The sequence below is a fragment of the Amphibalanus amphitrite genome, unplaced genomic scaffold (genome assembly GCF_019059575.1).
Source record: "Amphibalanus amphitrite isolate SeventyFive unplaced genomic scaffold, NRLGWU_Aamphi_draft 000185F_arrow, whole genome shotgun sequence".
Lineage (NCBI taxonomy): Eukaryota > Metazoa > Arthropoda > Thecostraca > Balanomorpha > Balanidae > Amphibalanus > Amphibalanus amphitrite.
In genome coordinates, this window is record NW_024881680.1 from 825,208 (window position 1) to 853,090 (window position 27,883).

Sequence of the window (27,883 nt, forward strand, 5' to 3'; positions counted from 1 at the left end):
GACATACTGGTGTTATCAATATATCTGCGTCTCTCTGCTGGGTCTGTTTCTGTCATGTGTCACAGACACGATGCCATTTTGATGTTGCCCTGGTGGGGAGAAGAGATGACCATGCAGCGTAGCATAGCATGACACAGTGTTCCTTCTGCGCATTCCTTTAAGGCTGAAACAGACTCTTTCCGCGTTCAGGAAATCGCATGCGAGAGCCTATTCAAATACATTATAATTCTTCTCGCATCAATCGCTTGCGGGAGGTGCGTGCGATTGATGCGAGCGTGCTTCCATGTATTTGAATAGGCTCTTGCATGCGATTTCCTGACTGCGGAAAGAGTCTGTTTCAGGCTTTAGACGTCTGGCCTTACCGGCATTCCATTCCAAAACTACGAATGCGATTGTTCTTTGCAAGGTCTTTGTCAATCTAGGATGCAAATAATCTCCTTTCTAAAGCTGTGCAATTTATTTGCTGTAGTAGGCAGATACATGGTCCCGTGCTCACACAATGCAAGGCTATCATTGTCTTGATATCTGGAGAAGCACCTACGAGTAGATATAGCAAACATTATTCATCACTGACACTGTAAGTTCACACAAACTGCAAGTAGCATCCTTTACTTGCGGCCATGCACTGCTTAAGTGATCCGGGTGATCACTATCATAAGCTGATTGGTTCGGGCTACACTGCCTTGCACACTACACTGCCTTACCATCCACCCATTGAACCACGTAATCAAAGACTTTTGACACTGGTTGATAAGGGGATCAGTCTCAAAAACGTCGCTGACCTGCAAGACCACAGTTTTCGTATGATGGCCTAACTGTGGCACCACGGTCATAAAACACTAGCGGATCTGTGGGCCCACAGTCGTCATACATTGGCTGACTTCGGGGGCCACAGTTATCGTGCGCTGGCTGACCTGCGGGACCTTGCGGCCGATCCGCCATGGGCACATCCTCGGGAGGATCGTTCACCTCAGAGTAGTACGGTTCTGAGTCGAGATCGTGATGCTGCTCTCGATGACCACTGCCGTGGAGCTGGTCGCGCTGATGTGATGCGACGTCTCCGCCAGCATTCTGGTTCTGGCGTGGTTTCGGTTTTGGAGCCTTAGTGTCGCTGACATCAGAAGCGACTTGCTGTGGGAGCTGCGCTAGCGACGGGTCCATGCCAATTTGTCGACTAGTGTGTCTCTGCCACGCTTTTCGAACAATCAGCAATATGGCTGAAGGCACGAGCAGTAATGGCAGCCCGATGACGAGGGCCAGCTTCCAGCTTTTCCAACCAGAAGCTCTGGCTTCTTCAGCCGGGCAAAGAGACGCAACTTCACCACGATCATCGCATTCCGAGCAGACAAACTCTGCCAGGGTCGGCGTGCGTGCTCGAGCCGCGCAGCGAACCTGGGCCAGGACCTGCTGCGCTCCTCTTCGCTGGTCGTCGGTGACGTCATTCGACATTTCGTCCCCTGCCACCAGCCGGAGCGCCTGGCGGTTGGGATGACAGCTACACGGCATGCGGAGGGCAATGTCGAGCTGGGACACCCGTCCGTACTCAGCGAGGGTCAGGGAGCCATACTCCGCTTCGTGAGCTATGACTTGCTGGAAGGAAAGGGTTGCTACTCTTCGGGGATTGGCTGCAAGACTGACGAAAGCGTTGGCGCGCACCGACATGAACGAAGACATTTGCAGTAACGCTGATCGGTTGAAGCGCACGTCCAACGCGTGCGACGACAGCTCCCTGACCTCAGTGGAGTAGATGGTGAATGAGGTCGCGCTGAGGTTCAGCCCGCTCTGGCCAACTCGCCCCACGCTGCTGTTCCGGATCTGGAAGTGGTCGAACGTGCCGCTGATGCCGAGGGGCTCGATGTCTCCTAGTTGACTGGACAGCACAGTGAGGTTCCCCCAGCCGTCATCAGCCTGGAGGCAGCCACTGCGGATGGTCGGGACGATCGTCACCCTGTTCAGGATGAGGCTACCCTTGCGTCCGTTGAAAGAGCTGCTCAAGCATCCCTCAAGCATTGCTGTGTCGGATATATTAATCAGATGTAACGGGTGGTCAGTATGAAACTGGACAAAATTTGATTAAGCATAGAATCTCCAATAATGGACAGATTTTAATTATTTTTGGCAGGTGAATACTTCCAGTTATTTTATATTAACAGCTCAGATTTCAACTTTCAGCTATTAACTAGTAGAAAACATTGCGCGCGTAAGTCAGCAAGCGTTGCGGGACCTGTTCGCGCAAGTTTTTGAAAATAACACAAATTACAAAAACGCTACCATTATGCGTCACATTACGCCATGGGATCTCACCAGATCTTAAGAATATGTGATCATCGATAAGTTCTGAGGACTTGCAGATGTTTTGCATGGTGGGCATGGCAAGATCACCAAGAAAATGCCCATTCAGCTCCGGAAGAAACAAACCGGCGCCGTCACCGAACAGTTGGGGCTCTCCTAGTGATCTCTGGGAAGAAATTTTGGAATTTTCAAAACGTATGACCAATTAATATGTCCACAAGCAGAAATTAGGTACAGAAATAGAATAAAGATGACGGAGGCACAATTTCGTACACAGCAAAACCGCCTGCGCCGTCTGTCACAGGGTCCAACACAGGGTAGCAAAAACATGGAGGTGCATATGAACGATAAATCTGAGTTCACCTGCAGTGGCAGCAAAATGCCTTCCGTTGTCGAATTTTACACCTCAGCTGGTGGAGACAATATTCCACATGTGGATCTCACCTTCGCCTTCGACCTGGGAGCAAGTTATCCACCCGAGATGCCCGTCTGGCTTGCCATGAGTCCGAGGGGCTCGCGCGTTCAGTTACTTGCCGAGCACAGGCAATGTAACGGGCGAACTTTGCTATGGAAAGTGTTTGAATGGCGTGTTGTTGCCACTTATTGAGTCTCAGAACACAGAGCATGATGCTCTGTTAGGTTCTGACCTTGCAACAGTCACGGTACGCGCACTAGAACACAAAACTTCTTGAGGAGGCTGGGTGCCCGAAATAGCACGTGACATGGACCCGCCACGTACCCCTCAGATTTAGCCCATTGAGGATCTGTGGGGGCTCATCAAACAGAAATTGCATAAAGGAAGGTGGCAGGTCAGCTGTGACGCACAATTGAAGCAGAGAATCCAGCAGGCCATCCGTCAAATCGACCCGGAGGTGCCGCGAAAGACAATGGCGAGGCTGCCAGCGCGCGTGCGCCTGGAGGCTGCCAGAGGTCCAGTGTCGCTGATCCATTAGGCCGAGCGTGATTACAACAAAATAATGGCACGGTAACGCGATTTTCGTTACTTTCGCTTGAAAACTTTCGACACAGTAACAATTCAAACTTTGTCCAGTTTCATACTGACCACCCGTTATTTGAGACTGCATCGCACCTCCCTCTATGACCAAGTTCCGAACGTTTTGAAAAGTCACACCTTTGATGACAGAATTGGCGGGAAACGCAGAGGCAGCAATGGTACAGCTGTTCACTCCTTTGATGATTATTCTTGGACCAGGACTCTGCAATCCTGAGAAAGCATCACGGCCCAGATCAAGTCGGTTTATATCATTCATTGTTATGATCATGTTTTCGGTTTCCATTGTCTCCCTCCAATCAGTTTTAGCAATGCTGAGGCTGCCAATTCTACTCAGGTGAAATGCGCGGAGATGTTTTCGCCCCGTCAGAGCATCTTCCTTGATGTTGATCCCCTTGGCATTTGAAATCCGAATTTCTTGGATCAAAGGTGCCTCATGAAGTTGTCTAGCATGAAATTGGGTCTGAAAGAAACGCAGTAAAGTGTTACATTGTATTCATGATTGAACTGATCAAGGCCATGTACTGATTACAAATATATATATATATATATATATATATATATATATATATATATATATATATATATGGCCTTGGATTTCAAGATGTGAAGTAAGTACTTATTCACTTTATGGGGAGGTGTTGCAATACTCTCCATTTACGGCCCTCCAGAAAAAGAGTGGCTGGTTAGTGGTGAGCCAACGTGGTTTTGGTAGGTAAATCCGTACCTATAATAACTTTAAATGTTTCCAGACTATAGGCACATGAGTCGAATGTATGGTGCGCTTCAGGTAGATCCTGATAAGTCTTGCCGGATACAGCGTATCACTCCCATCAGCTGCACCTTACGGAGCGAGCGGAGCGAGCGAATTCTTACCTAGAACGAAGAACCAGTAAAACGCCTTACGAGGCAGCAAATGAGCGAGCGAGAGGGTCGGTACTCAGTTGCATCTTGCACCGTTAACATGCCAAAGTGTGAGAGGGCACTTCCAACTAACTTGTGCACAGCACCCTACTAACGGGTCTACGGCGTGTGCCAAATTTGGGCGCTGTCGGCTCAGTCATTAGGCACGGGAACCGGGGGGGGGGGGGCAGTGGGGACAGCCTGCCCCAACAACTCTGGGGCCGTGGGGGCGCTTCCCACACAACATTTCATAGGGCCAGGAAACGTGGGGGCAGCTTGTTCTCCCCAAGTGAAATTGGGTCACAAAGCAAAACTGAATAGAATACAACGTTATAGTAACCAGTATAACGCCTTTTGGGGCGACTAACGGAGCGAGCGAGAGGGTGGGCCTTGCAAGTTGCACGTGCGAAATTGCGAGGGGGTACCTCCAACTGACTTGTGCACGGCACCCTACTAACTGGTCTCTAGCGATGTGCCAAATTTGGGCACAATCGGCCCAGCCGTTCTCGAGATCTGGAAGCGGCACCCTGCACGTGCGCACGTGCAAAATGGGTCCCAACTGACTTGTGCACGGCACCCTACTAACCGGTCCCTAACTGTGTACCAAATTTGAGCGCAATCGGTCGAGCCGTTCTCGAGATCTGGAAACGACCCCTGCACGTGCGCACGTGCAGCAGCGCCCCAACTCTGGCACATGTATATGCAGTGCCTAGTGGGTGCCTACCTACATGCCAACTTTCAGCGCAATCGGCCAAGTAGTTACCGAGATATTGCAACAATTACAAAAGTGACACCTCTTCGTTTTGCACGTGGCACGTGCATAAGGGGTCACCCACATGCATCGGGAATAGTCCAATACTTGGTAGAAGGAATGAAGCTACCCTACAAAAATTACCGCGTGTAAATCGGTCAAGTGGTTGCTGAGATATAAGCCTCGCAAAAGCGTGACCACGGCCGGCCGGCCGGCCGGCCGGCCGCTCATACTCAGAAATTTCCGTTAATCTAAGGAAAGACTACGCTCGCTTCGCTCGCTCCGTAAAAAATCACCATCTTTCCCTGGCTTGACAGCGCACTTGCAGTGGCAGATTTAAAACTTTCTTGCAGACTATCAGAAAGATAGCTCCTTGACACAGCTGAGATGGAATACCTCACTTTTTTTTTTAGAAAAGTCATCGTTTTGTTCTTTTCGTTGAAAAGGCCAAAGAGTGAAAATAAGTGGCCCAAATCGGGTGAGAAAACTAGATTACCGGGAAGTATCAGGTGTGCCCCCCCCCCCCCCAGTTCGAAAGTAGTTCCCGCGCCACTGGGCTCAGCCGTTCTCGAGATCTGGAAGCGGCACCTTGCACGTGCGCACGGGCAAACTGGGTCCCAACTGACTTTTGTATACGGCACCCCACTTACCGGTTCCTAACCGTGTACCAAATTTGAGCGCAATCGGTTCAGCGGTTCTTGAGATCTAGAAACGACCCCTGCACGTGCGCACATGCAGCAGCACCCCAACCGTGACACATGGAAATGCATTGCCTAGTGGCTCTCTACCGACATGCAAGTTCCAGTGCAATCGGCACAGTAGTTACCGAGATATTGCAGTTGTTGCAAAACTGACACCTTAGTTTTGCACGAGGCACGTGCATAAGGGGTCACCCATAAGGGGTAACCGGTTAGTAGGGTGTCTTGCACAAGCCAGCGGGAAGTACATACCTATCCTCTGGCACTTCGGCACGTGCAAGGCTCACCCTCTCGTTCGCTACATTTGTCGCCCCAAAAGGCGTTTTACTGTTGGGTAACATGATTACGGAGCGAGCGAAGCGAGCGTATGTATGTCTTTCCTTAGATTAACGGAAATTTCTGGGTATGAGCGGCCGGCCGGCCGGCCGGCCGGCCGTGCGGACGCTTTTGCGAGGCTTATATCTCAGCAACCACTTGACCGATTTACACGCAGTAATTTTTGTAGGGTAGCTTCATTCCTTCTACCAAGTATTGGACTATTCCTGATGCATGCATGGGTGACCCCTTATGCACGTGCCACGTGCAAAATGAAGAGGTGTCAGTTTTGTAATTGTTGCAATATCTCGGTAACTACTTGGCCGATTGCGCTGAAAGTTGGCATGTAGGTAGGCACCCACTAGGCACTGCTTATCCATGTGCCAGAGTTGGGGTGCTGCTGCACGTGCGCACGTGCAGGGGTCGTTTCCAGATCTCGAGAACGGCTCGACTGATTGCGCTCAAATTTGGTACACAGTTAGGGACCGGTTAGTAGGGTGCCGTGCGCAAGTCAGTTGCGACCAATTTTGCTCCAGATCTCGAGAACGGCTGGGCCGATTGTGCCCAAATTTGGCACATCGCTAGAGACCAGTTAGTAGGGTGCCGTGCACAAGTTAGTTAGAGGTACCCCCTCGCAATTTCGCACGTGCAAGGCCCACCCTCTCGCTCGCTCCGTTAGTCGCCCCAAAAGGCGAAGTAAAATGGTGGGGAAGTTATCGAAAACTTTCATTGTTTCTAGTTATAAGTAGGGAGCCTTTTTGAGCTACAGCAAATGTGAGCTTTCCTTTATTTCACGATTAAAGTTAAATTCATTTAAATACTACGAATATTTTAAAAAGATTATCCAAAAACATTTGCCGCTCAATTCTAGGATACCAACGCGCACAAAAGCTACAAATATATCGAATGTTTTTTTTCCATTTTATATCGATTTTCCTAGATCGCTGCAGGCCGTATCAAATAGTCCCAACTTAGGTAAGGTATTGTCCGCGTGCCTCACTCACCTCGATGTAGTTGATACCGTCGTAGTCACAAGCCATGGTGGCGGCATGGCCGACGGTCGGCTCAAACCGACACCCGTTGCTAATTCGATCCTCGTACCAGACGGCGGAATCGGCGCCGCCTGCTAGAGCAGCCACAGCTAATGGCAGAATCACGGCCAGTGGGGGTCGAAGAGTAGACCCCATGGTCCCGCGGAACGCCCTACAGCAGCGGCACAGCCGAACGGTCGGCCGGTCGAGTTACCAGTGCCACTCGCGAGAGTGGCCCGAGGCCTCCGAAGGGACGTGCAGATCTGTCCCGGAAACATGATGATTTTTATCAGCCCCCTTGACCGGAAACGGTGCTCCCTGGCAGAGACGACGCTGAGCACACAGGCGTAAGGGCTACTGGCTGCAGTCGCTCACTCTATAGCCCGCGCCGGGCCAGTGCTCGGCGGCAACGGCGCCGGGCCGGAAGGGGGGGGGAGGGTGTTTCTGTTTAAACATCCCCCCTTCTAACTCGGCTTTTGGGCCACGTACACTGACAACCAAAACGATTCTCTATTCCCTTTGATCATGGTGTGTCATGCTCCTATAACTCTGCCGTTTTCCCGGCGGAATGCCCTTAAGATACTCAAATGATTCCTCAAATGATTCCTTTTAAGCATATCAGGGGTTTTGGTCTAAAACAACACCCTGATCATTTTCTTCGAACATACCCAAATTATACCCTCATTCTTTAAATACCTCCCTTGAATTCTTCTAATATACCCTAGTGTACAGTCTCTGCCGCTACTGTCAGATACCGTACCTGTGCCGCTCGGCGCCTCCGGCGGTGACCGGTCGGCGGGCCGGGACTGGCCGGCCGGGCGGGCGGGGAGGACGGGCAGTCGCTCCCTGGACGTGTTGCTGACCACAAATACAGAACCAAACGCGGTGCCGTCTTCGCTGAGTGCGTGTGGGCGGTGCGACGACATAACAGGCAGCTATAAGCTTGTTTTGACGCGCGGTATGGGCAGCTATAACCAGTCGCGGCGCAAGTGCGTTTGAGCCAGGTGATTCGCAACTGCCACCCAATCAGCATACTGCAGTCCTGGGCCGAAAGCGCGCCAATTTTCAAAGGGTTTGAGAGCGCCAGTGGAGTTTGAGCGTGCAGTGGAGTTGAGGACGGTTGTGCTCAGCGCGGGTGATAGCGGGTGTGTACACTGAAAGAAAAAAATACCACCCTAGTTAGTTTTTGGGTGGTGGTCATATTTTGAACAGCCTTTTACTTATGGTAAACCAGTTTACGATCCAAATACTAGGCCCAATATCAAAGGAATACTATGCAACTACCAATGCTCATCAAAATACCATGGTCTTAGTACGGTAATATTTTTTCATCATACTACCTTGAAACTAAAGCATAACTAATAAGAAACCAAAGCTCTACTAACGCTAGTATTATCCTGGTACCGCCTACTAAGAAAAATACCACCCTAGTTAGTTTTCGAGTGGTGGTCATATTTTGAACAGCCTCTTACCTATGGTAAACTAACTTACGACCCAAATACTAGGCCTAATATGAATGTAAAACCATGTGAATACCAATGCCAGTAAAAATTACCATGGTATTAACACGGTAACTATATGTCGTCATACCATGCCCAAAAACCCACGTGATACTAGCACGAAACTAGGACTTTACTATCGTTAGCTACTCCCTGGTAATGCTTACTAATGACTTATCATGGTAAAACCATCCTTTTGTCATCTGGATACCAGCTTTGCTTTGCTGGCCAACCATCGTAAAACAATAGTTTACTATGTGACATTTATTGTGATATTACCAGTCGGTTAACAGGATCTTACTAGTCATCAACCAGCATGCTTCATATGCTGTGCTTTAGCCTATCCATGCCAAATTTGTTTATCATTACGACAGCCACTTACTGATGCACAACAGCATGCATGACAGTATCTACCTAGCAGTCGACAAAGCAGCTCTTCACTTTTCCAAAGCATCTACCTAGTAACCTACATGAAATATTTCACACATAAAAAGCATTTGGCCACAAACAAAGTTACGTCTGCACATAACCAAACAACGCGCATGAACAACAATTATTACAGTTCACTTTATCATCACAATGCAATCGGTCTCTTTTCACACAATCGTTGAATGTCGCCCTTCCAGCGATTTATCACGCAACACCTTCTCCAAGGGCATTGGTAGCCATATACCGAAGGTTCGAACTTCGAAAGCCAGCTCTGGAAAAGAGCAGGCATTGATATAAGATAAACCAATGGAAAGATTGATTGTGTGTGCTGCAGTGACACTCTATCTCCTACCCCTCCCACCTTGACTCGCAGTGTCCCGTGACCTAGCTCCCAGTTTGATGAAACAAGGATTTAAGATAAGTTGTTTTAAAAAAAATGGCAGCATCTAATAGAACAGGGGATTTGTAGGGTGAGGAATTTAGCAAATTTGGGACATTAGGCCAGAGGCTGGTTCAGGTAAAATGCCCTATAATGAATTAATTGCCATGAGGTGCAGTGTTGAGTGTTGGCAATAATTCAAAAATTCTCTCTTAACCAGCGCCCCACTGGGGTATGTTCTGTAACGCACTCCACTGGGGGAGGCGGGGGCTATTTATAGAACCCCCCCCCCGCTCCAACTCCGAAACTACTGGGCCGATTGTCAAAACTGAAACGGCGTCTGATAGCCCTGGAAAAACTGTCGAGCAAAACCTAATTTTATTGACCTCGAGATCACCGTTGACGTCACAGGTCAGATCAAAATAAAAATTAGCAACGTTTTGGCTTGTTAACCCTCCCCCGTATAGGGGGGGGGGGGTCGAACGGACTCCCCCTCGGTTTTTCGCGAATACCTCGCGTAAAAAGCGGCCGACCGCAACGAAGCTTTCAGTACCCTCGAGTTATAATCAATTTTACACCTACCCTAAAAAATGTAATGGCCCTGACTAATGACCTTTGACCTGTGACCTACTTTTCGAGACCATGTTTGGCCGGAATCGCGATTCGGCGTATGTCGGCTCGCATTTGCCGCGCGTTTGCAGTCCTTTCGTGGTTTCAAGCGTTCAAACATGGGATATGATGCTGCTCCCATGCATTAGGGTGGATGTCAAGGTCACCAGAAGGTCAGGTCAGTTCATTGACCTTTGATGACCTCGGTTTACTTTTTCGAGTTTTATCAGCATCTTTCTAGGCTAGTTTTTTTAGCTGATTTCGAATTTAACAACCATATATGAACATTTACGAAGTAGTTTTGGTGCCTTCGTAACATGTTACGAAGCTGTCAGAGGCGGTTGCCACCTAGTGCACCTACTACGAATACCCGGCAAAACCCTTACTGGTTGACCTGACCTAACCTGACCCGACCTGGCCTAAATGCATGAAGACATCATCTATGATCATAGCTAACATGATATTCGTGATCAGTTCCCTAAAAAAACCAATAGCAGCCACGTTTTACGACGTTCTAACAGGTCCCAGTTTTCCCCACTTTTGGGTCATTGACCTGACCTGGAAGGTCAACCGATGACCTAGGACCGACGACCTAGGATAAAATTGGGTACCATCGGCTTTCTCTCGTCACGGGCAGCACGCTCGTTTTTTTCCGCGAAGCTCTAGCTCAATCAGGGGCGAAACGGCAAGGAGGGGGTTCAACGGACCCCCCTTAAACGTTCGTGGCTGAAAAACACCAATACGGGCGAGGGTTAACCCCCACCCTACTGTGGGGAGGGCTATTCATAGCCCCTCTCGTGTTTACGCAATATCTTTAAAACCGCTGGACGTATCAAAACAAAGCTTTTAGGACCTTCGGCTGCATCAATTTATTTGACACCTTGTGCACTAATAAAATTTTCGTAGCTACTATAGATCGGCCGGAAATGACGCCAGAGTGACATCATGTTCGGCCGATTTTGATGCAAAGCATTGAACAACGGTAATCGCTCTCAAGATCTGAGTTTTAACCCGGCAAGCGGTGGGCCTCCCGGCTACCTTCCGCGCGGTGGGAGGGGGGGATTTTTGCCCCCCCCCCGAATCTCCGAAGCTACTATGACGGATCGGTAAAATTTAAATGGCGTTCGATAGCCTTGTTAAATTTGTCGAGGGAACTTCAATTTCATTGACCTCGGGGTCACCGATGACATCACAGGCCAAGTCAAAGATAAAATGTTTCACCGTTCACGGGTCTTTTAAGGAATGCGCTGCAACATCGAGTAAAGGGCATTTTGTCAAAAATCAGCGATAGGGCGTGAGTTGCCTATTATACGAGCATATGTTGCTATTGGAGGTCACTGATAATACCAGGTCCGATCACCAAGGGTCAGCACATGAACCTATCTTTACTAAGTAGGGTTGTGCGATGCATGTTTTATGGCCAATTTTTCATATTCGCCTCAATGGTGTTGGTTATAAGACCATCAGGGACGGTTTTTTGGTCACTTTCTGGTGGAGGTCAGGTCAATGTCAGGTCAAAAAGGTCAAATTTCAGGTCAAAGTTGATAGTTTCGCATAAAATTGGTATTGATTCGATGCCACTCGTCACGGCGAGTCTAATGGTGGTCTTTGTTTTGCGCTTTGTGGTCTAGAATTGCCAAAATCGAGTTTGAAAATTTGACGTCATTAATTTTGAACAGTTTTTTTTTGTTATAACTTGGCAAAAAGGAGTTATCGATCTAATACTTGGAATGTGAATAGAAGTCCATAGTGGCTATTACATATATTCCGTTTGTTTCGAAAATCGAAAAACTTTTGGGATTTTTTGGCTATTATATCTATTTCTTTTTATTTTTGGGGTCAACTTCAAAAACAAAATCGAGAGAACGTAGCCCTGGTAATTCTACACATTTCATGTCTTGAACATTTTTATGCATAATCAAATTTATAGACCTGACAGCTCTTCCCGCGAAGCTTTTTTTTTTGGTCGACAATGGCAGAAATGACGTCACTCCGACGTAGCGGCCAACTTATCATAGCCTTTGGAAAAAAAAAATTTGGTCACAATGTGCAAAAGGGTACTGAAAGTTTGGTGAAGATCGGCGCAGCGGTTCTGGAGATATATCGAAAAAAAAAACTAAAGATGGATGCAAAAAATGCCCCCCCCCCCCACCGCCTTGAGGGTTAAGCTAGATCCTTTTTTTTGCATGGGTGGACTCTACAGGGCTACCAAACTGATTTCGGACTTTCGAAATGTTGAATATTTTGAAAATTATAAATATAAAAACTCAGAAATTGTATTTTTTATTTTTTTACATATACGTTTCTGAATGAAAAAAAGCAGAATATGACCACGTTTCCATGGGCATCACTGATCCGGATCAGTAAAAATGGATTAGCTAATCCAGTATAGTTAGACAATATATGAAAATGAAAATAAGGGATTAACTGATTATATAAGCCTAATCCACTTGGAATTATATCATGTAACGAAGAGTTCGAGAAATATAATACGATTTAAGTTTGCTGATCCGGATCAGTGATGCCCATGGAAACGGGGTCTATATGTGTTTGAACACATATGCGTTGAATATATGTGAACTTCATCTGACAAACACCTTTTTTGTTGAAAAATGTCAACTTCAAAATTTGACCATTTTTGACCTAAAGTGACCTGACCTGACCTCAGCTATATTCAGCTAAAATGGCCTAAACTGACACATACAACACTGATTTCGATATATATGGCCTACATGAACCATAAAACATGTCTCACGTCACCGATGCACGATATAAAGCTTTCGTGACCTGGGATGAGATGGCCTTGACCTGAAAAATTCGAAGTACAAGTTCGGTACCCTCAGGTTATGTTACGCATATATTCACGAGTGTGCAAACAAAAAATGAGCCTGATCTGATTTGTTGGCCGGCGCCCAGAGTGCCAAGACGCTGATATTTTTACTTTGACCTGACCTGTGACGTCATCGATGACCTCGAGGTCAATGACATTAGGCTTCGCTCAACAATATTTCCAGGGCTACCAGGGGCCGTTTGAATTTTGACAATCGGCCCAGTAGTTTCGGAGTTAGGAGCCCCCCCCCCCCCCCACTGTAACGTGCTGTAACGTGCTGTGGGGCGCGTTAGAGCACATACCCCAGTGAGGCGTGGGTTAACAAATAAAAAAACACGTTGATTTCCGACGCTGGGAAATGCCCGCAATGATACCCACCCCACCACCCTCCCCCTACCCGGTCCAACAGGGTCTCAAGGAAATTCAACAACATGAACCGAAACAAAGGCTGCGATCTTTGCTGGAAATGGCACTCGTGAGATAAGTATTATTATGCTGAAGATACAACGACTTACTTGTTATTTCCGAGTATCCTCCACCGTCAGCTACGCTAACCACCCACACAATCACCGTTCAAATATTTAAAACCACGGAGCACCTTCACAACGCCGGCGCGCGGCCGGAACTGACATGGCGGCGCCGCTGCAGCAGAGTCAGACGCACGTGGATTGTTAGTAAGGGTGTAGTGTTGTCATGGTGTTGCCATGGTATACCTTACCATAGCAGCAGAAGCACACCCAGGGAACTGTTGCAAGAAATTTCTGGCCTTTCGTCCATAAAACTATTAATTGCTCAGGGTCTCAGCTAGTCCTTGGATGACGCTCCTTCCAACATATCAAAAATTGGCAAACACCTCTATGGAAAGGAGGAGACTTGATCGCCGAATTCACCTGCTGGATCCGCCCGTGGAAAGGTTGATTTTACTATGGTAGGGAATATTAGCTTACGAGGGTATCTACTAGCCTCAGGTGGTTACCACCTTGTAAACTGGGGTACAAAACCACCCCTGATAAACGTAACCATGGTAATATCAACATGTCAAGGCAGGATAGTATTCAGCACCATAGTAGGCTGGTAGTAATATGATGGTAGGCTGATGGTAAAATTTACCAAAGCTAGTAACTTAGTAAATTGATGGTAAAAACTTTTTTCAGTGTACACTGAAAACAAAATGACACAAAAAACGACTAAAAACACACAAGCAGAGTGTGTTAACTAGGCTTTCTTGTGTACCCTGCATCATGCATTTTTTGACCCGTCGCAGACGTGTCAATTTACTAATGTGTTAACCCAGTCATGTTGTGTCCTAAAACACAATATCATTGTGTCTTCAACACATAAGGGTTGTGTGAATACATTTGCAGAATACAAGGTAAATGTGTTACTCAATTCTCTTACCTGATTCTCTTACCTGATTGGGTTCCCATTAGTGTCGGAAAGAAAAAGGCAAGGTGGAAGGACCGAAAGGAATTGAAAGGAACCCTGAATGCCAGACGCGCCAGCCCAGTTGTGATATTCTTGACCATTACATTGTCCTGGGAGTTTTGACTGGTATTGTGCGTCTTCCACAAGCTCGTCAGATGAACACAGTCACATTTCTACACGCTTAGCTACGAGGAAGTAACCTACATACCTATAACTACTTACAAAATCAGCACTGCTCATCCTCAATCATATCTGAACAGGCTATTACGCGCATGTACCTCAATCATTTTCTTAAAGCTAGCTATGTTAGGTGCACGGACAGCATCCTCAGGCAGTGAGTTCCAAACAGCAATGCATCTGACAGAGAAAAAGCGCTTTCTAGTGTCTGTGTGGGTGAGAGTGGGGAAAATCCTAAAGCAGTGGCCCCTAGTCCGCTCCTGTGGAGGGCGGTCGAACAGGTCATCTGGACTCCGGCACGATCTACCGTTAAACAGCTTCCAACATTGTATCAAGTCCGCACGAATGAGCCTCCCTTGGACAGAATACAGGTTCAAGGACTGTAGGCGATCTGCATAGCTTAATCCATTCATTCCATCCACTCGCTTTGTCCACTTCCTCTGAACATTTTCTAAGACCCGCAAGTCTTTCAGATAACCTGTATGCCACAAGCAAGAACAGTATTCTATAACAGGTCGGATATGAGTAGTGAGCAAGAACAACATAAATGCGCGAGACCTGCAAACGGTAGACTTAAGAAAACTATGGGCCAGACCGCTAGCCTTGTGTGCAACAGTCCTAATGTGCTCGTGAAATTTAAGCTGCGAGTCGACAGTAACACCAAGATCAGAGTGAGAATCTACATGTGGGATTTGCTGTCCATCAAGGAAGTACACCGGTAAAGGCAAGTTAGCGCGGGGCCTCGCAAAGCGGAGAACTGCACATTTCTTTGGGTTCATTTTCAGACACCACGATGCTGCTGTGGTTTGCAGTGTATCAATGTCTTTTTGTACTTGGGCAGAGGACAACACTGGTGAGGTTCCTGGGGCATGTTTCACACAGGCATAAAGTTTCAAGTCATCTGCAAAAATGTTATATTCACTTCTCAGCTGTGATGCTACGCCGTCAATATAAACCAGGAACAACAGGGGCCCAAGGACGGAGCCCTGCGGTACACCACTGCTGACAACCCTAGGTTGGCTTATCATGCCCAATGTTTAATACACTGTGAATGTGTTACTAAATTTAACACAAATCGCAAGTGAAAGAAGGAAACACGTGGTGACTATGTAGTTTGTTGCCGGGGCGCAGTTGAAGGTGCTTTGGCTTTGGCTGGGCAGGCTGACTGCCAAAGCCGGGCCCCGAGTGGAATCGGGCGCTCGGGTGCGGTCAGGACTGAGCATGCGGCCGGCCGACCCATACGGTCAGGGCGCGGTCAGAGCTGAGCACGCGGCCGGCCGACCCATACACGACCTGACGTTGTGCCCGGTCGGCCGCTTCAGGGCCGAAGGGTGAACACGTCACGTGGACGGCTCATTCAGAGCACCAAGCGACGATGCCCCCCATGGTGGACTACTGCATAATGCAGTTGTTTAGACGTTCCAGACAGCCGGGATAACTTTTTCGGCCGTTTGTTTATCTTGTTTTGTTGGGTTAGGCCCTTTCGGTCTGACGAGACCCTTTCAGAGCCGGAAGGAAGATAAGAATTAGGGGGAGACATTGGTCTGGGCAGGCACCCTAGTAAGTCACCGGGGCTGAGCCCGTCCCGAAAGACAGGCCGACTAACCCCAAAGTACTCACTGCACCCGGCTACGGGGTGCGCTCCCTCGGGAGCAGCGGTGCTGAGCCCGCATGAGATAAAGTTGCCTGTCCAGCCCGGAGGGGATTGCGGCGTGGAGGAGAAGGATGTCACTATCCTGAGGATAGAAGCACGGAACGGGTGATTTCGGCCGCCGATTTTTCAAACATATCCTTTATAGACCGAGGAGTTTCTTCCTCCAAGCAGACGTTAATTAGCTATGCTTCAGCTTGCACTTAATGTTATCAGGGCATAGGTATTGCTCTAGACAATTTATCATGTATCGACTCCCTCGGCTGTATTGTGCATTTTGACCTTTCTCAAAACACTTTGGCAGATTTTTACAAAAACCCAGCATAAAAGTCGGTACTCGAAAAACGCCCTCTATTATCCCCATCTGAAGTTAAGGTTTAGAGGTCGCTCACTGGTGGATGACACGGTGTATTTGTGCAAGGGTACACGTCTACCATATCCGACAACACATGATTTCGATACACTGATGCATTACATTCGTCCAGCGTGCTTGGCACGAGAAAACTGTGTCATTATTCTGTTTTATGTGTTATCAAACGTGTCGAAGGTCCCGCCAAGCATGAAAATACTCAGCCTTATTGTGTTTTGGGTGCGATTAACACATGACTGATGTGTTACCAGTACAGAACATGCCCTCAATGAGTCGATTTGTTTTCAGTGTAGTGTGTTCATTGATCATTCGAGCAAAGGACGTCGTGGAGGACATCGAAAGCACAGCTGTGGAACCCAGAAAAGACTAAACCTGCACGACAACGACTTTTCGGCGTGCCGGAAACCGGAAGATTCACCCAAGAGACCCTTGGTGGGCGTGTTTGCCCGCACCCGGTGTAGGTCTGCATGACTATTTTACGGTCAGCGCTCGGACCCGAGCAGTGCGCAGTATCTGGTCCTATTATCCCTTTTACAGGGTCCGGCATATAAGTTTTGTCTTGTAAAAATGTGTCGTGTAAGCTGCTAGGTGAAAGTCAGCAATTGTTACAGGATATGCAATGCTCTAATGACATCTCTTTGGTAATGAACAGTTATTTAACATACACGCCATTTTTGCGTTGCTGAAACCACCGTTGATTTTCGTGATTTATAACCGAAATAGATATTAAATATCCATTCATGATGATCTCAGATTTACTTATCCCAAGTTGCGTCTTATCGGAAGAGAAACGGTGAAGCTATGCCCATGCTGTTGTCGTACCAATGTAAAACATGAATAATAATAAAAGACCAAATGTCTGTGAGTTTTGGATGTGTTACGATATATAAAGGGAAACCGGACGAGGGAGCTGGGACTGGAGTAATGAGACAGTTTCTGAGCAAGTTCTACGACGAACATACCTAGGGCATTATCATTTTCCCTTCTGGGTTTATGTGGGGTCTAATGCAAGAATACATTGAGATCAGTGATGGAAATCACAGAATAATACGAGAGTGTTAAGTGGTATAATGCGAGTATAATTTGCAAAATATTCCCCTTATATACGCTTAGAAGTAATACTAGAGGTTTCGATGTAAGGGTATTTTGGTAGATTAAAAGGAGTGTACTGTGGGTATCGCAGGGAATAGAACAGGAATCATATTCCTTTCCTCTTCGGTACTTACTAGGGTATATTAGAAGAATTCAAGGGAGCTATTTAAAGAACAAGGGTATAGTTTGGGTATATTCGAAGAAATGATCAGGGTGTTGTTTTAGACCAAAACCCCTAATATGCTTAAAAGGAATCAAAAAGGTTTTCAGTGTGGGGTATATTAGAAGAATTTCAGAGCGATATTCAAAGAAAGTGTATTTGGGGTATATTCGGAGAAATGATCAGGGTGTTGTTTTAGACCAATTCCCCTAATATGCTTAAAAGGAATCAAAAAAGCTCTCAGTGTATAGTGATAGGCAGTAAGCGGCATTCAAAACAAAGTGTTAAAAATCATAACTTCGGTAATATTTTTAGGTGCGGTTATTGGTCAGGACCAGGTCACCATAGGTCATCAAAGGTAAAACGTTGCCTATTTCATCGTTTTTCGTAAAACCGGCGCATGACTCAGGAACCAATAGAGCTACAGCGCCCTGGAAAAGCGCATTCGATATACCTTTTAAGTTTTTAACGCTCCTCCAGAAATAGGCGCTCAGATTTGACCTAGGGTTAACGATTTAGCCAAGCTCGAAAATGGCCGTTTTTACGAAAAAAATATTTGTTTTTTTCGATGATAAATTTTGACTCAAGTATAGCAGGACATATATTTTGCCTGCATGGTATTCCTCTCGTCAAGACGCATCGAATGAATTATTATTTGGTCTTGAAAGGTAACACTGTAAAAAATATTGACTAGCCCCTCGTCAAATGATTCTTAACGCTAAATGTCGGGGGTACAGACTAGTTTTGCATCCTACTTTTGACACACGCTGCGAGCCCCTGGCTTGTTTTGTGTTCGTCAGATGACAGTTACCAGGTGTCGGTTAGTTTTTACCACGTCCCAAAAATAGCTGGAGCGTTTCTGCCTTGTTTTGGAAGCAGGTCCTCGTTAATGCTGTGTATGATAACAAAGTACCTAGTAACAATAATAACGAAAAACAATGTCAAAACGAGGGCGGCTTGTTTAGTGACGAAGCTCAAAAGAAGCATCGTATTGTTGCTACTTAACGAATGAAGCTCAAACTAGGTCAAAACTAACGTATTGCTCAACCCATAGTCAGATGACCAGCAGATCCTACGCCGCCCAATCCAGTCATCGAATTTGCCAGCGAATTCGTTTGAAGACCATCATATTATTAAATATCGGTGGTCTTCAAACGAAATCCCTTACTAGTTTGATGACGAATTCATCCGGCCCATTCCAAAAACGCTCAAGATAAAATGAAAGTGTATTTCTGAAATAATGTGCTTTCTTGCAATGCACCTTTCGTATATCAAGCGAACCTTTCACTTCCAGCGCCCGTTTACAGTTATCAATCGAATCAGAAGCATGCACATACTCGTACCTATCGATAGATCTGAACCTAAGAACACAGAAGACATTTTGTAGAGTACCTATCTGAGCCTATGCAGTGGAGCCCGTGAGCCGCCCAACCGCAGCTGCCTCATGAACTTGATGATAGGTCTGAACCTCAGATTGGCCAGAGCTTGGCCGTCAATAACCAGCTTATTTATATCCACAGTTGTAGTGACTTAGGGTTTGGAATTTGCCAAACCTAAGTTTTGATTACCAAGAGAAGTTTTGTACTTCTTGCACTTGCCTTTTCTTCATAACTTTGGCGGAAATCGTCGTAGTGAAACTTCAGTGTTCCGTTAGCTGTCGGTTCTTGAGAGAGTTGGCCAGGCCGGACACCGGGGGCGGCTCCACAACTTTCGAAAAATCAAACCTAAGTCCTATTGCACTGCATGGAGAGCAATTCATTTAAAATCGCTCTTGTTCCCCCCCCCTCGACAACTTTGCAAACGTCTCTGCGCGATTTGGTTGAGAATAATGGCTTATGGCAAGTTATTGAATCAGAACGTCAATCACTGCAGGTCCTATATCAGCAAGCAATTCTTCATAACTAGACACTGCACAAATGGAAACGATACAGGTTTGCCCAGTGATAAACACTCGCACTGCACAGACTCGCGCACCCCCGACCGAACGCGGCACGGCACAGCGCAACTGGCGCCGGGAAGCCGGGAACGCATTAAGTGAAGGATTCACAGGTGCGCAACTTTATTGCGAACAATAAAAACCTACCGCAAACGATTAAAAAAAAAAAGTTTTAGGGCAATCGGAAATACAAATGTATTTACTTATAGAAATAAAATTGTTATTCACCTTCCAAATAACCCAACAATTTATTTGCCGTAAAAAGTGTCTGGAATGGAAAGTTGCAAACATGATTCAGCAAGTAGGGAACGCAGCAACTACCTGGCGAATAATCTCAGGCTGGTTTAGTGACGAGTGCATTGCTACGGCTTGTTCCTCACCCTTCACAGATTACTATGACAAAACTACCCCTAGTATTTTGATCATCCTGAGGCTGGCTTTCACCTAATAATTTGATGAGGGTCTTCCTCGTTTCGGATTGAGGCGAAAACAAACGTCAAACAACCTTGATAGTTAATTCAGCACTTAAAAACAAAGGTACACCTAGGGTATCATTGCAATACCGGATCATAACGATCTGGATAGTTCTCAGTCTGTAAGCTAACTAAGCGGTAACTAGTCAAGTGGTAGGTACCGGAAGCATTGACAACCTGGTGACTGTTTCGAGACCCTTGTTTTGACACATAGCTCGTCAATATTTTTTACAGTGAAATTTTCAAAATTTGAACTAAGGTCAATTTGTCACGACCGGACCAGAGAAGGTTATGCTGCACATCAGTCGATCCGAATCGTCGACCTGAACATAAGTAGCTAGGGTTTTTTTCACTGCGTTAGTATGTCTCTTTAAAACTTTATTGTTAAAAAAGTTCTTTGGACCTTCATGACTAACATAAACAGGAGCAACAGGTGCAATTTTCCGTACGACATGGCATTTCAAATGAGTGACCCGTTTATTTGCTGTTTTTCTACTAAATATTATATTAATTTGTTTTATCCCCATTCCACGCTGGCTTTGCTTTGGAACCGCAGCAGACGGTAGAGGTCAAGGTCACTGCTTAGGCGGCGGCGGATTGCTCTTTGCCTGGTCTTTGTGAATGTATGGGATACCAAGAATCGCCCTCCTGAAGCTATGCAATTTATTCATCTTTGTGTGCGGGCAGGTACATTGCTCCGTGCTCGCACAAAACGAGTTGAACGTCATCTTGTCTTATGGAGACGCACCTAATTAGGCAGGGTAACTTCATACATCACTGACCCTGTAAACTTACACAAGCTATCGTTAACTCGTTGGTTCGGGGTACACTTCCTTACACACTACATCGCCTTACCATTCACCCGCTGAACCACGTGATCAAAGACTTTTGACACTGGTTGATACGGCAGATCATTATCAATAACGTCGCTGACCTGCGGGGCCACAGTCGTCATACACTGGCTGACCTGCGGGGCCACAGTCGTCATACACTAGCTGACCTGCGGGGCCACAGTCGTCATACACTGGCTGACCTGCGGGGCCACAGTCGTCATACACTGGCTGACCTGCGGGACCACAGTCATCGTACATCGGTTGACCTGCGATACCTAGCGGCAGGTCCTTGGGCACATAGCGAATGTCGTTCAACTCACAGTACACTGCCTCTGAGTCAAGGTCATGATGCTGCTCCCCAGGACCGCTGCTGTCGACCTCGTCGCGCTGATGTGGTGTGACGCCACCACCGGCGTTCTGACGCTGACGTGATTTCGGTTTTGGAGCTGCAGTGTAACGGCGCTCAAAAGCGACTGGCTTTGGGAGCTGTGCTAGCTCCAGTGACGGGCTTATGCCGCTCGGTGGGCTGGTGTTTCTCTGCCTCACTTTTCCACCTATCACCAAAGCAGCTACAGCCACGACCAGCAGTGGTGGCCCGATGGCAAAGGCCAGCTTCCAGATTTTCCAACCAGAACTTCTGGCTTCTATAGCCTGGCACAGAGACGCAGCTTCACCGCGATCAGCGCACTTCGAGCAGACAAACTCTGCCAGGGTCGGCGTGAGTGCTCCAGCCGCGCAGCGAACCTGAGCCAGGACCTGCCGCGTTCCTCTTCCCTGGTCGTTATTCGACATTTCGTCCCCTGCCACGAGCCGGAGCGCCTGGCGGTTGGGATGACAGCTACACGGCATGCGGAGGGCAATGTCGAGCTGGGACACCCGTCCGTACTCAGCGAGGTTCAGGGAGCCATACTCCGCTTCGTGAGCTATGACTTGCTGGAAGGAAAGCGTTGCTACTCTTCGGGGATTGGCTGCAAGACTGACGAAAGCGTTGGCGCGCACCGACATGAACGAAGACATTTGCAGTAACGCTGATCGGTTGAAGCGCACGTCCAACGCGTGCGACGACAGCTCCTTGACCTCAGTGGAGTAGATGATGAATGAGGTCGCGCTGAGGTTCAGCCCGCTCTGGCCAACTCGCCCCACGCTGCTGTTCCGGATCTGGAAGTGGTCGAACGTGCCGCTGATGCCGAGGGGCTCGATGTCTCCTAGTTGACTGGACAGCACAGTGAGGTTCCCCCAGCCGTCATCAGCCTGAAGGCAGCCACTCCGGATGGTCGGGACGATCGTCACCCTATTCAGGATGAAGTTGCTGACGTGCCCGCTGAAAGAGTTGTTCCCACACCCGTCGGGCAACGCAGTGTTGTTTATATGAACTTGATCTATTTGGGACTGAATCGCGCTGTCCTCTATGATCAAGCTCTGGATGTTTTGGAAAGACACACTTTTGATGACAGAGTCGGCTGCAAACGCAGACTCAGCAATGCTACAGCTGGTCACTCCGCTGATGACAATTTCGGGACCAGGACTCTGTAGTCTTGAAAAGACATCACGGTCCAGGTAAAGTCGGTTTATATCATTCATTGTAATGGTCATATTCTCCGTTTTCGTTGTACTCCTCCAATCGGTTTTACCAATCCGGAGGTTGCTGATGTTGTTCAGATGAAATGCGCGGAGATTTCTTAGGCCCGTCAGAGCATCATCCTTTATGATGATCCCCCTGGCATTTGAAATCCGAATGTCTTGAATAGAAAGCGGAAGTTCTCCAGCAAAAAATCTCGTCTGTGAAAGAAGCATTCATTTTATGTAAAAATGATACTACAATAAGATACGTACAATTTGTCCATCCTACAAACAGCTGGTCATCTACATGCCTACCTCTTCTGCGTCTCATTATGTTTCGCAGATAAGGTAAGGTATAGAGTGGGACAAAGCGACCTATGCTGAATATGCCGACGCTTGATTACTAAGCTTGGAAAATTATCCCTTTTCCAGTGTGATCCCTATTAAATTGCCTTTTATTTCAATTTCGTTTCATTTCTGGAGGCGTTCACATCTAGGAGATATTAGCAAAACTTTGAACCTTATGCCTTCTGGCCACTTTGCCCCAGACCATGTGGCAAAGAGGATGTGGCTGGAGGCGTTCACATCTAGGAGGATGTAGAGGTTATATGATCGCGCTGTCCTCGATTTCGATACATTTCTATATCTATAATAACGTTTGTTATTCAGGTTGAAGCAGCTGATGGAATAAGGAGCTGTCCACTCAGTCATGTCCACTTTCCCCGTGTCTACCAACCGAGACAAAACAAAGTCTTCCAACTCTGTTATTAGTGGGGCAAAACGCATTTAAATTGGCAAAGGACATGTACGATAACCACTCAATGCAGGAATGAAAACACTTAAATAACCTTCCAAACGGTCATGGCGCAAAGTACCATTTTAAAACGTAAGAATATCGGGATAATGTCAATAGCCTGGGGGGAAAATGCCTATTCATTTGCCACGGAAAAATGTCGACAGGTCGGAAACCCCGCGGTCTGGCTCATTCGAACGACTGCAAAGAAAAGTAAAATTGGCAACCACAAACTGGAGCTCACGTCATTTTGCAGGGCTAAAACGAAGGGTGGCCGCTTTGCCCACTCTCCACTATACCTTATCCCGCGCTATTCAGCCGAACGCGCCCTGCTGGAGGAGCAGGGTCTGCCCCCTATCTTACTTTCGAGCGGATGGTCGTAGAAAGACTGGGAAAAACAGCAATCAAAGGTTAACGTCAACGTTTGTATAAACGTTCAAAAGTTAAAGAGACCCTCCCACCTTAACATTAGATTTGAGTTGAGATAGCCAAAATGGGGTCCCTGACTCACTATTACCGGTTTCGGCACTCACAACATCGAGAAATGCCTTAAATCGGAAATATTGAATTTCAAAATTGCAGCATTTTGATTCAGAGGGGCTAATGCATAGGAATACCCCTCTGAATGTGTGACGTCAGCGCAGATATCTAACGATTTTTAAATGTTTGACTAAAACGTTTTGTAGCACGCGGTGGTATATGCTGCTTTGCGCGCAACAAGTGCCGCACTTTCAGCTGCCAAACTATTGCTTCCAAATAAAGTCGCTAGGAACAGCGGAGATCCCAAAAAGTAAACAAAAGTTAAAGTCTAATATCTTGAAAACCGGTGAATATTTTTCGGTGAAATTTGGTAGATATTTGTTTTCGCTCTTTCTGAACCGAGCGACATCACTTTCATGCCAATTCATAAACTTTTTTGAAGGTGGGAGGGTCCCTTTCAGTATAAACTTTAAGCTAAATATCAAAGAGCCATTTATGGACAAAGTCGCAATATTGCTAATCATTGCTAATTGGCATATTTACCACCAAAATGATAGCTAGCGATTACGGTCTTTTACTGTCGAGTGTCGGCGTTACTGTCGGCGTGCGCCACCTACCCTGCTGTAGCTGACACCGTCGTAGTCACAAGCCATGGTAACGGCCTGGCCGACGGTTGGCTCGAACCGACACCCGTTGCTAATTCGATCCTCGTACCAGACGGCGGAATCGGCACCGCCTGACAGAGCAGCCACAGCTAATGGCAGAATCACGGCCAGTGGGGGTCGATGAGTAGACCCCATGGTCCCGCGGAACGCCCTACAGCAGCGGCACAGCCGAACGGTCGGCCGGTCGAGTTACCAGTGCCACTCGCGAGAGTGGCCCGGGGCCTCCGAAGGGACGTGCAGATCTGTCCCGGAAACATGATGATTTTTATCAGCCACTTTGACCGGAAACGGTGCTGCCTGGCAGAGACGACGCTGAGCACAGCGGCGTAAGGGCTACTTGGTGCAGTCCCTCACTCTATAGCCCGCGCCGGGCCAGTGCTCGGCGGCAACGGCGCCGGGCCGGAAGGGGGGAGGGTGTTTAAACATCCCCTTCTAACTCGGCTTTTGGGCCACGTATAGTGATAGGCAGTAAGCGGCATTCAAAACAAAGTTAAAAATCATAACTTCGGTAATATTTTTAGGTGCGGTTGTTGGTCAGGACCAGGTCACCATAGGTCATCAAAGGTAAAACGTTGCCTATTTCATCGTTTTTCGTAAAACCGGCGCATGACTCAGGAACCAATAGAGCTACAGCGCCCTGGAAAAGCGCATTCGATATACCTTTTAAGTTTTTAACGCTCCTCCAGAAATAGGCGCTCAGATTTCACCTAGGGTTAACGATTTAGTCAAGCTCGAAAATGGCCGTTTTTACGAAAAAAAAATATTTTTTTTTTTCGATAATAAATTTTGACTCAAGTATAGCAGGACATATATTTTGCCTGCATGGTATTCCTCTCGTCAAGACGCATCGAATGAATTATTATTTGGTCTTGAAAGGTAAATTTTCAAAATTTGAACTAAGGTCAATTTGTCACGACCGGACCAGAGAAGGTTATGCTGCACATCAGTCGATCCGAATCGTCGACCTGAACATAAGTAGCTAGGGTTTTTTTTTCATTGCGTTAGTATGTCTCTTTAAAACTTTATTGTTGAAAAAGTTCTTTGGACCTTCATGACTAACATAAACAGGAGCAACAGGTGCAATTTTCCGTACGACATGGCATTTCAAATGAGTGGCCCGTTTATTTGCTGTTTTTCTACTAAATATTATATTAATTTGTTTTATCCCCATTCCACGCTGGCTTTGCTTTGGAACCGCAGCAGACGGTAGAGGTCAAGGTCACTATTTAGGCGGCGGCGGATTGCTCTTTGCCTGGTCTTTGTGAATGTATGGGATACCAAGAATCGCCCTCCTGAAGCTATGCAATTTATTCATCTTTGTGTGCGGGCAGGTACATTGCTCCGTGCTCGCACAAAACGAGTTGAACGTCATCTTGTCTTATGGAGACGCACCTAATTAGGCAGGGTAACTTCATATATCACTGACCCTGTAAACTTACACAAGCTATCGTTAACTCGTTGGTTCGGGGTACACTTCCTTACACACTACATCGCCTTACCATTCACCCGCTGAACCACGTGATCAAAGACTTTTGACACTGGTTGATACGGCAGATCATTATCAATAACGTCGCTGACCTGCGGGGCCACAGTCGTCATACACTGGCTGACCTGCGGGGCCACAGTCGTCATACACTGGCTGACCTGCGGGGCCACAGTCGTCATACACTGGCTGACCTGCGGGGCCACAGTCGTCATACACTGGCTGACCTGCGGGGCCACAGTCATCGTACATCGGTTGACCTGCGATACCTAGCGGCAGGTCCTTGGGCACATAGCGAATGTCGTTCAACTCACAGTACACTGTTTCTGAGTCAAGGTCATGATGCTGCTCCCCAGGACCGCTGCTGTCGACCTCGTCGCGCTGATGTGGTGTGACGCCACCACCGGCGTTCTGACGCTGACGTGATTTCGGTTTTGGAGCTGCAGTGTAACGATGTTCCGAAGCGACTGGCTTTGGGAGCTGCGCTAGCTCCAGTGACGGGCTTATGCCGCTCGGTGGGCTGGTGTTTCTCTGCCTCACTTTTCCAACTATCACCAAAGCAGCTACAGCCACGACCAGCAGTGGTGGCCCGATGGCAAGGGCCAGCTTCCAGATTTTCCAACCAGAACTTCTGGCTTCTATAGCCTGGCACAGAGACGCAGCTTCACCGCGATCAGCGCACTTCGAGCAGACAAACTCTGCCAGGGTCGGCGTGCGTGCTCCAGCCGCGCAGCGAACCTGAGCCAGGACCTGCCGCGTTCCTCTTCCCTGGTCGTTATTCGACATTTCGTCCCCTGCCACGAGCCGGAGCGCCTGGCGGTTGGGATGACAGCTACACGGCATGCGGAGGGCAATGTCGAGCTGGGACACCCGTCCGTACTCGGCGAGGGTCAGGGAGCCATACTCCGCTTCGTGAGCTATGACTTGCTGGAAGGAAAGGGTTGCTACTCTTCGGGGATTGGCTGCAAGACTGACGAAAGCGTTGGCGCGCACCGACATGAACGAAGACATTTGCAGTAACGCTGATCGGTTGAAGCGCACGTCCAACGCGTGCGACGACAGCTCCCTGACCTCAGTGGAGTAGATGGTGAATGAGGTCGCGCTGAGGTGCAACCCGCTCTGGCCAACTCGCCCCACGCTGCTGTTCCGGATCTGGAAGTGGTCAAACGTGCCGCTGATGCCGAGGGGCTCGATGTCTCCTAGTTGACTGGACAGCACAGTGAGGTTCCCCCAGCCGTCATCAGCCTGAAGGCAGCCAGTGCGGATGGTCGGGACGATCGTCACCCTGTTCAGGATGAAGTTGCTGACGTGCCCGCTGAAAGAGTTGTTCCCACACCCGTCGGGCAACGCAGTGTTGTTTATATGAACTTGATCTATTTGGGACTGAATCGCGCTGTCCTCTATGATCAAGCTCTGGATGTTTTGGAAAGACACACTTTTGATGACAGAGTCGGCTGCAAACGCAGACTCAGCAATGCTACAGCTGGTCACTCCACTGATGACGATTTCGGGACCAGGACTCTGTAGTCTTGAAAAGACATCACGGTCCAGGTAAAGTCGGTTTATATCATTCATTGTAATGGTCATATTCTCCGTTTTCGTTGTACTCCTCCAATCGGTTTTACCAATGCGGAGGTTGCTGATGTTGTTCAGATGAAATGCGCGGAGATTTCTTAGGCCCGTCAGAGCATCATCCTTTATGGTGATCCCCCTGGCATTTGAAATCCGAATGTCTTGAATCGAAGATGGAAGGCGTCCAGCAAAAAAATTCGTCTGAAAGAAGCATTCATTTTATGTAAAAATAATACTACAATAAGATATGTACAATTTGTCCATCCTACAAACATGCTTTGACTGGTCATCTACATGCCTACCTCTTCTGCGTCTCATTATGTTTCACAGCTAAGATAAGGTATAGAGTGGAACAAAGCGGCCGCTGCTTAATATGCCGACGCTTGATTTTTAAACTTGGAAAATTATTTCTTTTCCTATGTGATCCCTATCAAATTGCCTTTTATTTCAATTTCGTTTCATTTC

The 27,883-nt window shown here is 47.5% G+C and overlaps 2 protein-coding genes across 3 annotated transcripts in view; both read right to left on the bottom strand.

Annotated features, from left to right (window-relative positions):
• Positions 1 to 439: 439 nt before the first annotated feature.
• The window catches only part of LOC122384302, a 32,931-nt gene continuing 5,487 nt past the window's right edge, over positions 440 to 27,883 (bottom strand). The window contains exons 1-2 of one of the 2 annotated variants that reach the window (XM_043371590.1): positions 6,976 to 7,223; positions 440 to 3,767 (exon numbers count right to left, since the gene is read on the bottom strand). In XM_043371590.1, coding sequence (XP_043227525.1) covers positions 766 to 2,010 — 1,245 coding nt within the window. In that variant the 5' untranslated portion in view covers positions 2,011 to 3,767; positions 6,976 to 7,223 and the 3' untranslated portion in view covers positions 440 to 765. Of the gene's footprint in view, positions 3,768 to 6,975; positions 27,620 to 27,883 lie in introns of those variants that run through there. The other variant, XM_043371589.1, reaches the window with a different exon arrangement.
• LOC122384303 lies at positions 20,682 to 24,551 on the bottom strand. Its single transcript, XM_043371591.1, has 2 exons — positions 24,316 to 24,551; positions 20,682 to 22,644 (listed from the first exon to the last, which is right to left on the bottom strand). The coding sequence occupies exons 1-2, from the start codon at positions 24,496 to 24,498 to the stop codon at positions 20,950 to 20,952; spliced, it is 1,878 nt and encodes a 625-aa protein (XP_043227526.1). The 5' UTR covers positions 24,499 to 24,551; the 3' UTR covers positions 20,682 to 20,949.